General features: G+C 32.3%; 1 protein-coding gene across 1 annotated transcript in view; it reads right to left on the bottom strand.

Annotated features, from left to right (window-relative positions):
* LOC110036425 overlaps positions 1–20,037 on the bottom strand; it is a gene marked incomplete at its 3' end in the record, with an annotated part of 30,901 nt that extends 10,864 nt beyond the window's left edge. Inside the window, 7 exon segments of the mRNA XM_020740866.1 lie at positions 11,119–11,196; positions 11,327–11,443; positions 16,093–16,164; positions 16,601–16,702; positions 17,729–17,903; positions 17,992–18,047; positions 19,777–20,037. Coding sequence (XP_020596525.1) covers positions 11,119–11,196; positions 11,327–11,443; positions 16,093–16,164; positions 16,601–16,702; positions 17,729–17,903; positions 17,992–18,047; positions 19,777–19,863 — 687 coding nt within the window.
* Positions 20,038–21,942: the final 1,905 nt, after the last annotated feature.

Genomic DNA, 21,942 nt, shown 5'->3' with positions numbered 1-21,942 from the left:
AAAACTTAAACTCGTCACGGCAAAGAGCTTGGAGCGAAATAACTTTAAAGTGGATCTGCAACAGCTAAACATGAAAACACATCATATAAACACATTCACATCAGCTATTACCTTCTTTAGTTTAAATAACAACCCATAGGATCACTTTTTAGGCTTTTTGTACAACTTTGTTGTACAATTATACGTCCTAACGCTTTAGGATTCCGAGATTACTGTGCGGTACGGTGTAAATCCTCCTATCTTTTTAGGCTATTCGCACATTCCGATATTGTGTAAACATAAGTCCTAAATCATAAATAATTTGCAGGATTGAAATATCATTAAATCATTTCAAAAGAAATAAAACCGAACAATATGATAGTTGGGACATTGACATCTCCAGGGTTTCTCCTGGATCTGTGATATCCCTTACTTTTCTTTCCTTTGGATTTCTTAAATAATTGTTCATATTTTGAGTCACTCCCATTTGATTTTTCCATGTCCAACCGTGAAAACCTAAACTTTGAAATCTTAAAAGCAAAACCACTTGATCTTAATCGAGAGTTTTCTTAAATGACTCTCAGTCATTTAAGATTTAATTAACTATAGAATGACTCTCAGTCATTTAAGATATAATTAACTATAGAAACTTGCCTCTATAGAGAACCAGGAACCCAGATAAAATAAAACTTATCTAATCCTCGTATTAGGTAGAGGAACTTGTCGGCAAATAAGACAATTTCGCAGACCAAATGATGTCACAAATTGTTTAGTCTATGTGATTGAATCTCTATTACAAGTGATATATTTATTCTTCGGGATAAGTGTATTATTTGTAGTATTGCATCATTTAAAATATGAGACTCGTTTGGTCTCACCTATTTTAAATTTAAAATGTTACTTTTAAAAATCAAAAAATAAAAAAAGGTTATATCCATATTTAAATTATTTTCAAAATTACAAAATCATCATTTTTTTCAAATCACGAAAGTTAAAAAAAACGGCCGACACATACAAACCCTCAGCCATATCCTCTAATGCATAGGGACTCATAACAACGGCAGAACCAAGCACGACCCAGCCGAATCTTAACCGAAACATCCCAAAATCCTCTAAATCACTGAAAAACCAAATGAAGTGATTGATAAAGCTTTTTGAAGCCAATCAAGTTTCTTTAGGTTCGTCGACCTCCAACGTCCGACAAGTTACTCTTCCTATAGCTCTCACAGTTTATTCCTCCTCTAGTCCATAGATTATTGATTCATGGGTCACAGATCACATAACTGGATGTTCATAAGCTTTCTCGACTTACTATCCTTATTCTGAAAAGATACAGTCAAAATTGTTGATAGTTCTTGTAGTTTCATCATCGATAAAAGGAAGATTGTACTAACAACTGATTTAACTCTGAAGTTTGTTTTACATGTTCCCAGTTGCAACTTATTATCAGTCAGCAAGTTGATAAATTATGTTGATTGTGTTTTTCAGGATCATTGTTCGGGAATGATAATTGGAACTTCTAAGAGAATAATGGGACTCTACTACTTTCAAGAGAAGAGCACGGAAAATACCGACACACCACTCGAGAATTGAAGCTTCTCTCGAGTCAATGAATGTGTTATTAAATTATTGCATTGTCATTTCGGTCATCCTAATTTCCAATATTTAAAAAGAGCATATTCTTTGATGTTTTCTAATAAAAATCCTTCTAATTTCAATTGTGAGACATGTCAATTAGCTAAATATCCTCAGGTCTATTACCCATCTAACACTTACACTCCTTCCGCTCATTTCTCCCACATTCACAGTGACTTATGGGAACCTTCTCGAACTCCCATCTACGTCAATAAAAGGTGGTTCATGACTTTGATTAAAAACCACACTCGTATGATGTCGGTCTACATTTTAAAAGACAAATCAGTTGTTGTCATCTTCCAAAACTTTAAACGTTCGCTTTAACTCAATTCAAAACTCCTATTCAGGCCCTTCGAACCGACAATGGTCGTGAATTTTTCAACTCTATTTTGAATGAATTCTTGGTAAGGCATCATCCATCATAGCTCATGTAAGAACACTTCTCAACAAAATAGAATAGCCTAGAGGAAAAACTGTCATCTTCTAAACATAGCTTGCTCCATTCCAATGTACCAAAATATTTTTGGAACGATATCATTCTCACTGTCATCTCACAAATAGAGTACCCTCTAAAATTCATAAGTTATGAACCCTCTTAGCAGTCCTGATGTTATGCTTCCTCTCCAATCAAATCTTCTCCACATTAGACCCAAGATTTTGAGTGCACTGCCTTTGTTCAGAACACTACCCCCAATCGAAGTAAACTTAATCCCAGATCCATAAAATGTATCTTCCTTAGATACTCCATTCAAAAGAGGTATCGATGTCTTGATATTACCACTAATAAAACCCATGTGAGTGTTGATGTCTCCTTCTTTAAAAGTATCCCTTATTTTCCTAGCTCGGCCCCAAGTGAGGGGTAGCTTGGATTCTTAGATGCTATCCCTTTAATTACTCCCATGAATGTTCCCCTCATTGTTCTCGCTACTAAAGAGTCTCTTGTCTCAGTGAGTGCACCATCAAGTGATTTTCCGGATCCAATGAATGTGCTATCTCATCCTCCCACCATCCGCGTCTACACTTGGCGCGCACCTGTTCTAATGCTCCTACTCTAAAACCCGCTACCTCCTTATAGAACCATGATTTCACTCCGAGCGACATCCTTAGCACGACCCTTCTCCGAATGAGGAAGTGAGTTCTCCGAGTAAGGTATGCAATCAGACATACTTCATCTATTCTATGGCAAAATATGTCTCACCGACCTACAGAGCATTTGTCATTGCCCTGACGGACCATTTCAAAATTACAAAATCATCATTTTTTTCAAATCACGGAAGTTAAAAAAAAACGGCCGACACATACAAACCCTCAGCCATATCCTCTAATGCATAGGGACTCATAACAACGGCAGAACCAAGCACGACCCAGCCGAATCTTAACCGAAACATCCCAAAATCCTCTAAATCACTGAAAAACCAAATGAAGTGATTGATAAAGCTTTTTGAAGCCAATCAAGTTTCTTTAGGTTCGTCGACCTCCAACGTCCGACAAGTTACTCTTCCTATAGCTCTCACAGTTTATTCCTCCTCTAGTCCATAGATTATTGATTCATGGGTCACAGATCACATAACTGGATGTTCATAAGCTTTCTCGACTTACTATCCTTATTCTGAAAAGATACAGTCAAAATTGTTGATAGTTCTTGTAGTTTCATCATCGATAAAAGGAAGATTGTACTAACAACTGATTTAACTCTGAAGTTTGTTTTACATGTTCCCAGTTGCAACTTATTATCAGTCAACAAGTTGATAAATTATGTTGATTGTGTTTTTCAGGATCATTGTTCGGCAATGATAATTGGAACTTCTAAGAGAATAATGGGACTCTACTACTTTCAAGAGAAGAGCACGGAAAATACTATTAAGTTTGCTCTTGCAGACCCCATCTACTATTAAGTTTGCTCTTGTTAATCCAGCCTGGAAATCAGCATTAATGAAGGAGATGAATGCCCTTCAATGAAACCATACATGGGATGTCATTGATCTTCCTCAGGGTAAGAAAGGTGTGGGGTACCGATGGATTTTCAGTGTCAAGTCCAACTCTGATGGATCCTTTAAATGCAACAAAAATCGATTGGTTGTTAAAGGGTACTCACAAACCTACAGAGTTGACTATGAGAAGATATTTGTTTTAGTAACTAAGTTAAACACTATTTAGGTCCTGTTGTCCCTTGCAGTGAATCTGAATTGACCTTTATTCCAGCAAGATGTCAAGAATTTGTTCTTGAATAAAGAACTTGCAAAAGGGGTATATGTCTCTTCCTCCTGGGTTTGACTCTACCACCTCCAAATGGCAAGCGTGCAGGCTACGAAAGTCTCTCTATAGCCTGAAGAAGCTCCCCAGGGTCTGGTTCGGCAAGTTCACAAAAGTGATTGTGGGTCATGGTTTTACTCAGGCTCAATCAGATCATACTCTATTCTTCCAGCATTCCCTAAATTGTCAGGTAGCTATCCTTATTGTCTATGTTGATAATATTATTCTTACTAGTAATGATCTCCCAGTAATAGAGTTCTTGAAAGATATTCTAGCTAAATCCATTGAAATGAAGGATTTGGGATCTCTCTGGTACTTCATAAGCATGGAAGTAGCTCGATTATCTCGAGACATTTGTCTATCTCAGCACAAATATGTGATTAACCTCTTGAAAGAGTAACATTTTTTGTGCAAACTAGTGGATATCCTTATACATCCTAATGAAAAATTATCTGGCATTCCCAATGTTGTGCATGTTAACAAAACTCATTATAACCGACTCGTAGGAAACTCATCTTTTATACTCATATTCGCCTCGACATAAGCTACGCAGTTGGTATAGTGAGTCAATTCATGCATGACCCCTATCAGCATCATCTCCAAATTGACCACCGGATTCTCCACTATTTAAAAGGTACATCGGGCTCAGTTTGCTTTTTCTTTCGTCACACCTCTCAGACTGTTGTTCTTTATAAATATGCTAATTGGGTCAGATTGGTTCAGATCGACGTTCCACCTCAAGGTATTACTCATTTGTTTGAGAAAACTTGGTCACAAGGAAAAGCAAAAAATAGTTTGTGGTTGCTCGTAGCAGTGTTGAAACTGAATTCTGGTCCATGGCCTTGGGGATCTATGAAGCCCTCTGATTACGCATCATACTCCGTGAACTCCGTCTCGCTGCAACTATTCTTTGATAATAAGTTCGCCATCAGCATTGCTCACAATTCAGTCCAGCATGATTGTACTAAACATGTGGAGATTGACAGACACTTCATTAAGGAAAATGTTGTGTCCAAGAAAGATTATGTTTTTTGTATTTTTCAGTGGTCAACTAGCAGATACCCTCACTAAAAATCTTCCTCGACCTTTGTTCGATAACTTCAAATTCAAATTGAACATGATTGACATCTATGTTTTAACTAGAGTGGAGTATTAGATTTATAACGACAATCAAATCCCTAGTCGTTATTACTTATGATTTCTTGCCTATTAGCTTTAAATTTCATCATAATGTATTTCCATTTTAGCTTTATTTTGTTTTACTCCTTTCCTATTTATTTTATTTTGTTTTATTTCTTTCATTTGTTGTGTCTATTGTAATTGGGTTTAAATACTCCTATCAATAAAATTGTACTGATCCATTCCAAATCTCAACAGTTTACAAGGATTATTGTTTTTCCACCTCAATAGCACCTTTTCCAGTTGTTCGATTTCTTTAAATTCAAGTGTGACAAATTTGCTCAAACATATACCACAGCCATCGCAGTATCTACAGTCCAAAAACACACAATAGCTCTTGCACTTTGCTTCGGTCATAAGTCCATATCTAGAGAAAGCGCCATGAGGCAATGTACACTCTATACGGCTATATGCCAAGTATTTTACTATTCAATTATATATTATTGGCTATATAATGCCACTAATGAAAACTAGGAAACTCTGGGATCTTACAAAGTGATGAATGAAGTTCTTTGTAGTTTTACATAGAAAGTGTTCATGAAACACACCCTCGAAGTACTTGATCTCTAAGAAAAGCAAAATATGTTACATACATATCACCTTGATCTCTAAAAAAAGCAAAACATATTACATAACATACCACACAGCGGTTATACATTAAACATATTTAACACCAAAATTTTGATTTTTAAATTTATCACACTTAAATCACTCATGTCACATCAAAAATATCATTATTACTAACTTTTAAATAGTCAAATATGCAATTTAATCATAGGTAAAGTGGTAGAAATGTAAAAAATCAAAACTTAGTTGTCAAATATGTAAATACATTGAAATTGTGTGGTATGCAATTAAATCTTCGCATATATAATCCCTGTTTCATACCCGAAATAAGAGCATCGGTGAAATTTGAGCATTTTAGGGACGAACTCCTTGGTTTATAATAAGTATAGCAATAGAAAAAATGATAAAAATTTAAAGAAAATTGTTAAAAAGAATTATGAAGATCCCTTGCGTTATAATTATATGCTCTCAAATGGTGAATTATTTGTAAATGGTGATAATAATGAAGCAACGCCATTTGATTTATAGAAAGATAATCTCAATGATAATTTTTTTATGGGGACAAACATAGAGCCATCATAAGCCAATCAGAAATAAACATAAAAAATTATTCATAAAAATTTGATCTAATTAGAAATTTAACAAATAGCGGCCATTGTTTTTATTGACTACTATTGATTAGGAAAGAGAAACAAGAGTGAAATTGAAGATGAAAATGAATGGAAGAACATGGATTCAGTGAGAATGAAGAGGGAGAAAAACTAATTTGACTTGTATATAATTCAAATAAAGACTCACAAAATGATGAAAGTGATGGGGATTCTTAAATTTAGAAATTTTAATGCTCTTGAATTGCTATTTCTAACTTAGGTGGAAAAAAATATGTGGTAGAGAGTTATTTTGATTACCATTTTTCTTTTTTTGTTATAGTACTGTACTTTGATATCATAATTTACTTCGATAGTCTGATATTTATATAGCCCTTTATAATTTGATCTTAAGATATTAAAATATTATTTACTATTTTACGCGATTTGTTACATCTTATTTTGATAAGATGTTGATATATAACTATTTCATGAGTTAATATATTAGGAAGTTGAAGTAATATTTCTTCACACTTTAAAATACATAATATTTTTCCTTAAATCAATTATTTGAGTGTGAAGCTTACCCTTCAAAATGACTGGAGACTTACATCTTGCCTCACAGATTAAAAAAAAAACAAGATTTTTAATTGTCGATTCTAAACTTTGCCTGATTCAACACTTTAAAGCATATGTCCATCTCCCATGCGATTTTCTCTCATAGTTTTATAGCTACTACTTCTAGTACATCTTAGATTTTAGATCCTAGTGTTTCTTCATATATAATAGATAAAACAATAAGACATACCTACTCTACCATCTATCATTATTATCAATGATTTTTTCTTCAATTGACTGAAAAAAGTTTATTTTTCTACTATAATTAAATCTCTACATACCAATAACACTCTAAAATAAATGTAATGTCAATTTCGCTCTTTATGTGCTGATAAAGAAATAATTCATTAAACCTTATATCCTTATACAACTCAATGGAATGGGGTTTTTGCACACAAGAATGGTCAACTTCTCCACATTGCCAATATATTGATATTCTCCATAAATGTCCTCATCAATTTGTGGTGATAATATTTTAATTGTACGGTTCATTATTCATTTTATTTCATCTGTAATTATTTGTGATGTCACTGCTTTTATATTCTCTATCCATACATCCTCCTTTTCAACTCCAACATAGAGTTTATGGTTGTGTTTGCATTGTGTATTCCTTCAGTACAAGTGATAAACTCTCTCCTTGAACCATTCAATGTATGTTTTAGGGATATTGGAATTCTCAAAAAAACTTTTGTTAAATTGTTATGAGCAGACAGACTACAAGACACGTATTTCAATAAATGTAATGTTACATGATTTCTTACCCTGTTATTCTTCATCATCTTCCCTTGAAACATCCTCTCAACCTATTCCTCTTCCACTAGAAGCATATATACATATAATGCCACAATTACAAGTTTACACATAATGACATCCTTCTACACAACCAGTCGGCATTATGCCTACCAGAGGTAACTAATCTCCATTTTTTAATTGTCGTTAAATAAAGTAAAAAGAGTATTTATGGTCATCTTATTCAATCAAATAGATCATTTGATTATTTTTCATCCAACTTGTATATCTTTGCCTTTTGTTTGCCATCAATCAATCTTAAGATATACCCAGACGCAATCTAGAATCTCACGTGAAAATAAAATATAGATACTAAAATCGTTATTTTGCTCAATCCTCTTGCATGGGATCTGGTATCCCTCCACATGGCATTAAATTAGTACCATAAAGATAGCTTTACACTATCAAATTTTAACTTAATGTATCTATTGAAAGAAACAAGGCATGCCTCATTGCCAAAGATTTTACTTTTTATAAGATATATTACTTTGACAAATTCTTCTGAAGTATAAGGCACAACTCAATCCGACTTAATTTTCCAATCACAGTAATCAAGACTGTTCATTACTACATATAGATACAAGTGATACCTTCCTCTAAGGCAACTCCACTAAAGTCTTTTCCATGAGGAACCACCAGAAGAAGTTGCTTAGAGACAGACTAGAGTCGTTAAGCTCAACAAGACTATTTATGGGCTTAAACAAAGATCTCATTGTAAGTTTGATAAGTTAAAAAATGTTCTTGAGAAGGTCACCCTTCACAGCATTATAATAGTGGTATTTATCTCTTTCAAAGGAGCAAGGAATTTAGGTTTCCCGAGTGCAAAACAATTGACTCTCAAAGAGATACTCTAAAAAAATCCAATGATAATGAAAGCTTCAAGTATATTTCTCATTAATGGCATTTAATTAACAAGCTTTCATGCCTCACTATCACCAAACCAAATATATCCTTCGCTATTGGTGTGCTAATCAGCATAGACTAGAATATTGTCTAAACAATTTTGAGATATATAAAAAATTCTCTAATGAAAGTCTATGTTATTAGAAACCTGGTCAATTAAGTATTGAAGCTTTTCAAATGTAACTATGCTAAATTTGTTGAAGAAAGGAAGTCTACTTTGATACCATATATTTGTGGGAGAGAATGTTTTATGGAGAAGTAAGAAGCAAATTGAAAACTGATAGTTGAGGCTAAGTATACTGCTATGGCACATTATGTCGACAAAATGATGTGATTCAAAACTTAAAGAACATACTATGATACTTAATTGCAAGAAACATGAAATAATATTTTATAAGAGGACTATTTTTTCATGGAGAAGAAGCACATTATTGTCACTAGACTAACTTCAAAGTTCAACATACAGCTATGGCACATTCTACCTACAAAATGATACGGATAAAAATTTAATAGAAGATTTTTGTTTCCTATGGCTCAACCAAGCATGCTTAATTGTAATAATCAAGTAGCAATTTACATTGTTTGAAAACTTATTTTTCAAGAACATAATATATCAAAGACAATTGTTACTTCATCAAAGACATGACTCTATCAAAGGTCATCACTCCTTACAACACCAACAAAGAGCAATCAGCTGATGTTTAACAGATATTCTCCAATCCTTACAACAAGCTAAACCTACTAGATATATATGATCTAGCTTAAAAGAGATTGTTATCATAGAAATTTTGAACAATTGGAAAGATTTAAATTTTCAATATAGTCCTTATAATAATAAATCCCCATAATTAGGAAAAATTCGTATTACTTGTGAAATCAATGAAGAAGACTTTGTTATCTCAACAATGAAAAAACCTTCATTTAGATCCTTCACATAGACAATATGAAGGGGTAACAAATGGAAAAATTACCCCATTTGCTTGCAGAAGCCATTGTGTCCCCTCTTAACCTCGCATCTCTCTAAAATTTCAAATTTGGTTTTTGGCTCTTTATCAGCCACCCAACTCCTAACTGACTCTTAACTTAGCCTCCCATCTATCTCTAAACTCTCAAGTACATTTTTTTATGCTCTTTCTCAAACTCTCATCTAATTGACTCCCTCCTGCCATGCTCCCCGATAATACCATCATGATAATGCTCACAGTGAGGAAAACCTTTAAAGCAATCCCCATTAAAGACAACTTGGAATTAAAATAAGGATATCTATGACTGAAAAAAAAAGTCCAACATGATTGCAGGCCATTGACTCAATTCAATTGAAAAAAAAAAAGTTACAAAAAGAACCTAAAAGACTCAAGGGGAAATAAGTTGCAGATACAAGTTACAAAAAGAACCTAAAAGACTCAAGGGGAAAAAAGTTGCAGATACCTAGGTATCATGCTGGAAAAATGAACCACTCAAAACAAAGGACAAAAAATAAAAAATAATAGAAGCTTAGATGTTATTTACGTAACATTTAGAAATCAATTAGGATGACAACCAGAAAACTATAAGTTTTATGCACTTTCTCAGCCTCTCATCTACTCGACTCCTTGTCATGCTACCCAACAATACCACCATGATGATGCTCATCACAAGCGAGGAAACCTTTAAGACAATCCCCATTAAAGCTGATTTGGAATGCAAACAAGGAAATCTATGACTTGAAAACTTTTCCAACAGGACTGCAGACCAGTGACTCACTTTAATGGAAGAAAAGAGTGGTGAAAAAGACCTATAAAGGACCAAACTAAGTGAAAAATAAATCAAGCAATCAATCCAAAGTTAATGAAAACAAAATAAAGCCTAAATGTAATTTACCTAATTTTCTAAAATCATTTAGGATGATAACCTGAAAGTTTGAGTATCACCCAAATTGCTAGACAAAGGATATTCAAGATGGATCCACTTCTGCACACTCAAACGGCCTTCGAGAAATATTTTGCTCTGTACAGTTTATAGTGAGGTTTCATTTAAATTTTATTCAGATAAAAATAATCAAGATATGACTACATAGATTATCCACTAAAACCCTTCCCCCATATTTATCCAGTCTTAAAAAACTCCTGTACTGCTACTTATGAAAGAATGTCTTTTCTCAAGTCTCCAAACCATTTAAAATTTCTGCTCTAATCAGTCATTGCCGCAAATAGCTAAAAAGACTAGGCCATAGATGACCACAATAATAATGATGATGATGTTCAAATAATTCATTGTCAAACTGCCATGATTTGAGCCGTACAATTGATAATTTTGATGGCCAAACTAGTGCATTTGGCAGTTAGCTCTCAAGGGACATGAAGTGCGCCGAATCTTTTTACTTACAGCTAAATGCTTGAAGATTACACTAGAAGCTAAGAATAAGTTTTCCAGGAAATATAGTCAGAATTGTTTATATGAAGATCTAAGAATGTGCAAAAAATGAAAAATCAAATTTCTGAGAAGTAACTGCAAGGTAGTATTTATGGCTGAAAGTCAAGAAATTTACTTAAAATGGAGACATAGAATGAGGGGGGAAAAACTATACAAAAATAAGAAAACAAAATTGAAATTTTTGGATATGAAGTACCATATGATATTCATAAATGCAATAACTCCCCAAGCTTCCAGATGGTAGATCAAGAGGATATCCTGTTTGAATGAAAATCTGTACAATAACAACGAAAATGACATGGATTTGAAAAAAAAAAACTACCTTAGGAACACAAAGAAAAGATATGTATCACATAATCAAAGACTGATTGAACCATAATGAAAGCAAAAATGCTGATACAAACCTCTGGATTTTTCTCCATTTCTGCTGTCAGGGCTCCAATTGTCCCTGGATGCAGCCTAACATCATCATCCAAAAATAAAACATATTTGCTTTCTTTGTGCATCTTTTCGACACCAACCTGTAAATATTATCTAAAGTTTCATGCAATTTGTTCCACTGCAGATCACTAATGAAACGTCATCACTTCGTTAACGAATGCATATGTCAACACAAAGTTCATTATGTACTACATTTAGAAAAAACAAGCCACGTGATAGGTAACTCATAATATAGATGGCGTTTTCTATTAAAGTTACCTTCGGTCTACCCATTTTCTTCCTAAACCTTCAATCTTAATTAATCTACCCATTTATAGGTAGATATTCTATCTTTCATCATAGATGCCTAAACCATCTAAATCTAATTTCTACTGTCTTATCTTTACTACAGCCATTTCTCTAATATGATCATTTCTTAATCTATATATTCTAGTAGTGTCACACATCTACCATATTTCTTCCATGCTCAACATGCCGGTCAATAACTTCTTTACTATCTAATGCTCAAATACATGTAGCATAACTAAGCAAATTATAGGTCAATAAAACTTATCTTTATGTCATCATCAAATCCTCTTATTGCATAGTACTCCAATAAAACATTTCTATTATAATCACATAATCTTATATCTACAATTTACATCCTCACCCATACTCTCAATCTTCTATACAATAGATAAAAAAAAATTTAAATCTAGTACACCTAAATAACAATTTTAAGAATATTAGAGAATAACAAGCATAGAACTACTACAATACATTTTCATTTTAACTACCAAGCCTTATAATGCTTGTTCTAGTTATTTTCACATTATCAAAATCATTAGTCTCATCTCAACCATTAGGTATCATCCTCAAAAGTCATTCATCATTTGTCCTTGCTTGCTGTTGTTTAAGGTGTTAAAACTATTTGCACAAATCTTTATGCACAGCATATATCCAAGTTTCCTTTGGTCTACCACCTTCTTAAAATCCATTAACCATAATTTTCTATGTGAGTTTTACAAGTGTGTCAATTACCATTCATCGTGCATACCCAAACTATTTAAGTCTAATTTTCACAATCTCATCTTCAACAGATCTACACTCATCGTACATTTAATATAATTATTTCTTAGAGTATCCTAATTTTATTACATGTCCCACTTATCCTCACTTTTATAATAATCAACTTATCTATCAAATAGCATATTTCACTGCTTGATACTCATATAGTGTAGCTGGCTTACCTGAAGTTAAATAAATTTTAGCTTTATATCTCCATAATATTCTATTATTGCAAGGCACTCCTATGATAAATTTCTTTTCAACTACTTGACATTATCTATAGAAGTTTCATCCTCATTGATCCTTGTTATTTTTTATAATAGATCCAAGATGATTAAATCTCACACCTAAATATGACTTAATATTCTAGTAAAATTTAAAAAATTTTAATCACACATTGTCTTCTTTTTCAAAAAAAGGATATTATCCACCAAACTTCCTATCCTAACACTTCCCAACAAAATAGAGTGGCAAAAAGAAAAATAACCACATTTTGAAGGTGATTTGAGCACTTCTCCTCCACTATCAAATACTGAAACAATATTGGGAAGAAACTATTCTAACTACCTATGTAAGGTAAGTTTGGGGTGGCTAGAGTTTTTTAAAAAATGCGGTATTAAAGCTGTGATGGAAAAAAGCAACTTCTTAGAAAATTGTCGTGAGAATTATGAATATATATTTTTTCCAAAAAATCAGATAGAACATTTCTTACAGCCACCGCAAATTAAGAGTTCATGTAGAAAAAAGTGAGTTTTCCACTACATAAATTTTTAAAAAGCAACAAGAAAGTAATTTCCCAAATAGAGATATGGCATCGGTCAAGCAAAAAAGTTGTTCCAGGCTGACTCTTAATCGATAGAGTATCCTTCAAAATAATTAATTTCAAAAGACCCTTAAAATATTTGGTAGAGTACTATCCTTTAAATAGCTTCTCTCCTACCATTCTTAAATGCACTGCTTATGTTCATATCTATAAATAACATAGAGAAAAAGTTAATCCAAAAGTTTTTAATTGTGTTCTACCACACAAAACGGGTAAGTGTATCATTCACCCACAAAAAATCTCACTTCAATGAGTGTCATTTTTCATAAAACTCATTACTTCTTCACTCAAACTCATTTAAAGGAGGGAATTCTCAAATTAACGAAAAATTTAATGATATTTTTCATCGTGATATTCTTGAAACCCAAAATCCAACAAATGCAAGCAATATATTAATATACCCCTTTAGGTCTAAACAAGAAGGAACAAGTCCAACCAAAATCTCCAACAAGTTTAGTATTTAAAATATTGTTAGGTAATATTGATCGGCTCATTATTATTGATTATATCTTATCTCTCAATACATCTTCTTTCATAATTTTCTAATAAAATATTTATAGCCAATATCAACACCAACCTCACTTTCCTTCTAAAAATTTTATTTGAGACAATTGAAAATAAAAATTGAAATAAAACAATAAGAGGAGATGAATGCCTTAGAGGAAATTCATGATCACAGTATTACCAAATGGAATGAAAATAATAGAATGGAAATAAATCTTCATGGTCAAATACCAAGCAAATGAAAAGCCTACAAAGACATAAAAAAAAAAGATTTATAGCAAGAAGATATACTCAATCACATAAGATTGACAATCAAGAAATATTTAGCTCATGTAGTAAAAATGAACTTTTCTAGGTGCAAAACGAATAACCCATACAACAATATAATTTCTTTTAAAAAAAATTACATAGGGTTATCGAAAAAGGGGTATGTATGAATCCACAACTAGAATTTGATAGCTTCTTCGAAACGAATTAAATATGTAGATTGAAAAAAAAAAGACCTTATATAAATTGAAACAATCTCAATGGCTTGCTTTAACAAATTTACAAAGACTATGGAAGAAGTTGGATACAAACATAATCAAATAGACCATCTCTTCATAAAACACTCCCCAAATGATAAAATTTCAATCCTTATTGTATATTTTTATGATATGATTGTTACAAGAGAATGATAATAAAGAGAAAAAAACTCTCAGAAAAAAAGTCAATGAATAATTAGAAATCAAAAAGCTAGAAAAAGTCAAATATTTCTTAAGAACTGAAGTTGTTTAATCTATACAGAAGATATTTCTCTCAGAAAAAAAAGTCGATGACTGAGAGCAAGCTTTGTAAAACTCCAACTAAACCAGGACAAAAGCTAAAACTTGATGAAGAATAAACTTATATAAATGCAATAAAATATCAAAAAATTAATAGGAAAACTAATCTACATATTCCACACCCAAACTAATATTATATTTGCAATATGTTTAACCAACCAAATCATTCACAAACACAAAGAAAAAAACATTCAAAACTCTAAAAAATTTTCAGATATCTTAAATCAAGACATAAAAGGATTATATCCAAACAACCCTACAAATTAAAGGAGACACGGATGCAAATTATGCTTGCTAACTGGCAGACAGAATATCCATTTCAGGGTATTGTACATTCTTAGCTAGAAAATTTCATAACTTCGAAAAGTAAAAAGGAACCTATGATTTCAATATCAAATATTGAAGATAGTTTTAGAACTACTATCCAAGGAATTTGTGAGCTTCTATGGATCCAATTCATATTAGAAGATTTAAAAAACTTTAAAAAAAAAGCTTATGAAAATATACCGTGATAACAAATCAGCCATTAGTATGCACACAATCCAATACAACATTAACGTACCAAACTTGTTGAAGTTGAAAGGCACTTAGAAAAGAAAAATTGGAAAGTGGCCTAATTTGCACTCCATAGGTGCCTTCAAAGAATCAGTAAGCTAACATATTTAAACCTACCCAATTCAGATTAGAAGATTTAAAAATCAAATTAAAAAAACTTCTGAAAATATAACTTGATAACAAATCAGCCATTAGCATGCACACAATCCAATACAACATAAGCCTACCAAACATGTTGAAGTAGATAGGCACTTATAAAAGAAATATTGGAAAATGACCTAATTTGCGCTCCATAGGTGTCTTCAAGGAATCAGTTAGCTAACATATTTAACCCTGGAACCCAACATTCAAAAACATTATAAGTAAATTTGAAATGGTTGATCTTTACCATCTAGTTTTAGGAGAAGTTCTGAATCGCTCTTCCACGATAGAGCCCATTCACACTCTAATCATAGAAAAGAACTTAAAGCATATAGTTCAAAGTCTTATAGAATTGGATCAATTTCTCTATGGCCCTCATATTGCAATTTGCATGCTTCTCTAGAGGATTGCAGTGCCTTCTTAGTTTTTCCTATTTTTTTGAATTATTCTTTTTTTTGTAAAGCCAAATGAAGATACACACATGCACTTCCTATCATGTACAAAGAAAACACAATTTAAATTCTTGAGAAATTTTTCCATTGTTTTACTTTCTACACCATATATTTTTTATGTTGATGACAACAACCCATAAAACACATCCTTAGTGTGTGCTAACATAAATTGAAAATCACACGCCTTTCACAATACGGATCTAAAACAAAGAGAGCACTTATCATGTTTGAAAATTCCATATTAATGTGTATGATTTACTTGAGCAATTTGTATAGCTCCACAAAAGTTTATCTTGTTTGCCCAAAAAAAACTTTAACAACAGGAAAAAAACAAGGAAATAAAATGTTTTCACAGAATAAGATGATAAAAAATATTAACATACTAACTGATTATGAATTTTTTGACTGCATGTGGTTGATAGCCCCGCTACAACAATCTTTGCATTAACACTATCCTGAAAATGAGAAACATAAATGCCATTATGAAAGAAAAATGATATGGGGACTGAGGCTTCATATCAAAAGATATGGTCAAATGCGAGAATATTAAAGAGACTAACCATTAGAAATATTGAACTATCAAATTAGCATATGACTTAAGGGAATGAATTCAAATTTCCAAGAAACACGAGCAGCAAAACAAGACTAGAAATGAATTCAAATTTCCAAGAAACACGAGCAGCAAAAGAAGACTAGAAGTTGTGAAAAGATTGCATTCTTCTAAAACACTGGACACCAGTTGGAACCATCACTCTCATCAAACAGATACAGAAGAACTATTTCACAGCAGGTTCCAATGAAGATAACCTTACCCATAAATATTCATTGATTGCTGGGAAGGAATAATACATTATTCCGTGGAAGCATTAAGACTGAAAACATAGGGCCTACCTTGTACTCTGATATAAGCATAGACACAGGTGGGTAGGCTGGATCATCAACACTTTCAACAACAAAAAGAAACTCCAAGGGACCCCCATAGAGAGAGGTTATCTGATTGTTAATAAAAACCCAAATATAATCAGTTAGATTGGAAATTAAAATATAACTACTTGAATTAATTAGAAAATTTCAGTTACATGAAATATAGAATGGGTATTGTGCTAGAAGTGGATACTTAAAATCACTCAAAAATTTCCTCACTTGTTCAATTTCTCTTTATCTTGCTCTCTGTTCTTTCATGCATGTGCGCATACAAAAGTATAAATCAATGAGAAAGGGAGAGGAGCATCAATGAAGCAAAGTGTATTAAAAATTCAAATTGCATGCATTTTCTTACTTTGATATGACTGGTATGTTTTGCCATTAATAAGGTTATACAAGCAAATGATTTATTATAATTATATTAAAATAAAATACTAGTATAATTAATTTAGTAATATATAAAATTCAAAGACAGTCTAGCTTTATAACTTTCCTTATCAATCTTTTTCTAAATTACTTTGGCCTTATGCTTTATAAAGCCAACAGCTACTGCCTTTATATGCTATTTAAACCAGCACAACCAACCCCCAAGAAATTCCTTCTTCAAATTTCTTATTAAATTAAGGCATAGGATTGCATAAACTTGAATAGCCAATAAAAACAAGAGAAATATGTACAGAGAATTCTCTAAATATTAATATGCCCCTGTCCAGCTAGAAATATAAAGTAAAAACTAATAAAAGATATCATTATATCTTTTCATTGACGATAATCTCTGTTGCAAGTAAATAGAAAGTTAATTGATGTGGGTTTTCTTATGCTTGCAATGCTAATTTCACCCATTAGTGAGCGCATAAAACTGCATTGATGAGATCTGAGAAAGCAAGTCAAATGTATAAAAGCTTTTGAGCGAATTTTTTAGTACTAAATTTTGAAGTTATTTTTTTCTCATCAAAAGTTGTAGCTGAAATGTTGCTGCAATAACTCTCCATCTGCGATAACATAGAAATAAACAATCCTATATTGTTCTAATCAAGAGTAGTTTTTTTATAAAAGTGGCATCGCATAACATAGCAAACCAATAGTAAAACTAACCTGGCTTCTCCAGTTTTGTAAATTATGCTCTCCAAAGCCTTTCAAAGGCATGACAACTGAGACTCTTGGTAACTTTACTTGAACAGAGTGCTCAAGATCATTTATGTCATCACAAATAAAACCAAAACTGTTACCGCCCTCAATATTGTGTTTAATTCTCCGTATTACTCTACTCCTGATGAACAAATCATAACAATTTTAATCTGATATTCCATTACTTAAAAATTTCTTTATAAAGCTTGATCTTCTTGATATTTTCTTACCTAACAAAGGCTGCAAAACTCCATCCTAATGCAAGACTTAAACATATCAAGCACCCCTGTAAATAAAAATAAAAAATAAAATAAAATAAACTTATAATATAATTGAACAAAAATACACCAATTTGCATCTGAAGCAAATAAAGGAAATGGGAACAGCATTGCATAATTAACTAGCTTGAATACATCAGACGAATACGGTGAGTGTCACCACCAGATATGGAAGTAACAACGTTTAAGGATTCCGTCTATTTCATTATCATAAAAGTCTGAAGAAACTTTTGATGAAAAAATAGCAAGCACAAGAGGTTAAAATGTTCATGTGGAACACATGTATCATAAGAATCTGAACTCACTGGACTAAATACAGCTGAGTAGCTGAAAATTTTTGCATCCTTGTACGTAAGTGAGAAGTAATAATCAGATTTAGTACCAATTGCCATGTAAATAAATTGAGCCAGTTATTAGATATTGGCCTCATAAATGCTTAGCCATTCTACTATCTTCACTTCATTTCACTGGAAAGAATGCTCAGCCAAGGCTTGCACTGTGTTTTTTCTATAAATTTAAAGTCTTAGCAAAACTAAAATATATTTTAAAGCCACGAAACCCACTCCAGAACTAAACAGTTAAAATTATTAACTCGTTCATTCTTGAATAATTGTAAGAAAAACAAAAAAAAAACTCATAAAATAAAAACTTCTCAAGTAAAATTATTCTGGTCTCCTGACATGTTTTGAAAAAACTATTTAGCGGCATTATGAGAAACCTGACAGATTTAAGAATAGCATTTACAGTGTGCTAGTTGCCCTAATAAATGTGAAGCTATTAGACTATTTTCACATGATTTCAGCAAGAAAGACTAGTAAAGCAAAGCTTGCACCATCATCTTTTCTATAAATTTCATATTTCACCATGGTAAATTTAAATTTAAAAGACAACACAATCAAGTATAATCGAGCCATGCATCTTGTTTTGGTTCGTAAAAACCAAAATTTTCCTTACTAAAATAAAACTTTAGTAAGGAAATCTTATTAGTTTAACACCATTGTTATTTGTGAAGCGGGAAATAATCGAGCCATGCATCTTGTTTTGGTTCGTAAAAGCCAAAATTTTCCTTACTAAAATAAAACTTTTAAGGAAATCTTATTAGTTTAACGCCATTGTTATTTGCGAAGCGGGACCTTTTTCTTTTCGAAGTATACAGTCCAAGTGATGGCAATGGTTATTGAATTACTGCATTCGCTCATGACTAATATACTAGTTCGAATGTCTACCAGTTTGAATGCAGACAATTAGTCCCTTTCTATCTCAACCATTTGTTGACAGGAAAATGGGCCTGAAATTTGTTTTTTTATTGCAAAGCTATCACTGCACAGCTCAAATTCGTACTGTGCAACCTACCGAAAAACGAATATTTGCAGAAGATTTAATTTCATTGGAGACAATCGCTGCTTTTATGTCACCATCCTCACTTTATTTCACTATTCATTCCAGCGGTGCAAAGGAAACCCCAATTTATAAACTCGGACCACATAGCTTATCGGAACCAAGACCTGGATACACGTAATACGAGTAACACCATTCGGGCAAAAAAAGAAGCTAGACAATTGATACATGAAAACGAGCCCTGATTCATGATGAATTCACAACAATGTATTAGCGGGAGGCTAGTAAAACGCAGACAAGTATCAAAGAATTGCCGGACGTAAAAACCCGAACGACATTGAAGCCAGATCTAGACAAATAGAGCAGACAAATATAAAGGAAAGGAAGAAGGTAGCGAACCTGGATCTGGAGGAAAATAGCGAATGTACTGCAACATATTCCGCTCGCTGCCGCGAGAAACGCATCGATTGCTTCAAAAGCCTCCATTGATATACCTAGATCGGATTTCGATATGAGAGGAGTTCTAGCCCTTAAGCCTTCATTCCAGGGTGCAGAAAACGGAAGAGCTCGAGGGAGAGGAGCAGAGCAGAGCACTGCCGTCTTATGCGGTCGAAATTCCTTTTGGACGGAGGGAAGCCGCGGCAACGGAGAAAAATAAAAAACCCGACTTAAAAACTAGCCAAATAAGGGCTTTCATTTAACAAAAAATAAATCAAATAAAAGGGGGGAAAGGGTTTGTTTACATATTAAACATCTAAACATTAATTTTCCCATGTATTTCATTCAAATATTTGAAATTACATCAAAAACATCACAGCAACTACCTTTCTATGGCGAAATACACCTTTTCGTGCAAAGGTTTACGACATTAAGACTAAGTATCAGTAAATATCAAACTTTGGATATTAGATATTTAGAAACATAAGAATTGTGTGGTATGTATGTAAAATTTCCCGAAAAATGGGACAATTACATACATACCACCCAAATTTTTTGCATCTATATCACTCAAAATTTTCATATCAAATAAAAATTACGACTATTCTAACTTTTAAAATGTGAAATCTACATTTTCATATATGGGTAAAATGGCACATATAGTAATAATTGAAATTTAGATGTTAGAATTATAAATACATAAGACTTGAGTTGTATATATATAATTATCCTGTTCTAAAGAAAGGTAACGGATAATAGAAGAAAAAATAAACTAATAAATTCATCTATTTGAAAGTCGTTGTCAATGTTTTGCTGTCACAAGGGGCTGACAGTTGGGGGATTTTCAGAAAAATGAGCATTCAAGTACAATTTTTTAATTAGAAATTAATAAATGGTAGATTTGCATACATATCATTGAGTCCTTTGTATTTACTTATCTACACCTAAAGTTTTATTTTTTTACATTTAAACTACACCTTAATAAATTAATATTTTTTACCATGGTTCGGGGACAATGTTCCTCGGGAAATTAACATGAGAGTTGGCAACTCAACGTATGAGTGCTCCCAAGATATTTAAGTGCAAACATCCATTCATATTTACATGTGTGGGCTTTATTGACAAATTTAATTCAATATAAATGTGGGAGAGTATAGAGCCTACTAAAGAATATTGATGGACAATTAAAATTTTCAACTATTACAAATTGCATAAATATAAATGTGATCCTAAGGGTTGAACGTAAGAGAATAATCTAACTTATCTAGGATGTGTTATCTAAAATGCCTCAGAGGATAGAAATAAATAAATCCTCATAGAAACCCCTACAAAGAGCACATATGAGCCAATGAAATGGTATTATTGAGTGTGAGTGTAATTGCACATGGCTCATATAAAGCTTACCACAATATTATGGCCTTCTAAATAATGACAAATAATATATGCATTAGGGTGAATGCTTAATCAGTCATTATACCATTCCTAATAGTACACCATCATAAATTAGGGTCAACAACTACAAGCCCAATCATGAATGCACTATCTAGTCTAACATTGAAGATAATATATATTGTTTGAAGCATTGTAGTCATTTCGCAAGCATGCAAGTGAAATACATTTATTAGAGGATAATATCATTCCACCAAACTTGCAATAAAGTAATAGTCCAATCTAATGAAGTATAGATGTTGGATAAAATTGACGTCTTCAAAAGGCATAAATAAAGTTTGAACTTCATACTAGCAAGTCACTAAACATTCATAAAAATCTTGCAACATCAAGAATTATGCCTTATGTGGTGAAAATTTGAAGTAGTTTAGAAAAAAGTGTGCATAAAAATAATTATAATTAAGAGAGTCTGCATATTGACCAATTTTGAATTTGATAGTAAATATGTTCTACCAAGCAAAAGGATGATAAAATCTCCTCAACTTGGGCTTAGTTTTTATCTTCTATATCATTTTATAGAATAACATGATATTGATATGTTTTCTTTATGTGCTCAACTATCTTTGGATAACGAAAAGAAAAGATTATTATACCAAAATCTATGCAAACATTCATGATTATTATTTAAAAAAAAGTAAACTAAGAATTATAAATTTATCACATATTTTTACTGATTAT

This window comes from Phalaenopsis equestris, unplaced genomic scaffold (assembly GCF_001263595.1).
Source record: "Phalaenopsis equestris unplaced genomic scaffold, ASM126359v1 Scaffold206233, whole genome shotgun sequence".
Taxonomy (NCBI): domain Eukaryota; kingdom Viridiplantae; phylum Streptophyta; class Magnoliopsida; order Asparagales; family Orchidaceae; genus Phalaenopsis; species Phalaenopsis equestris.
The sequence above is the reverse complement of the archived record's forward strand: the minus strand, read 5'-3'. Positions and strand labels throughout refer to the sequence as shown.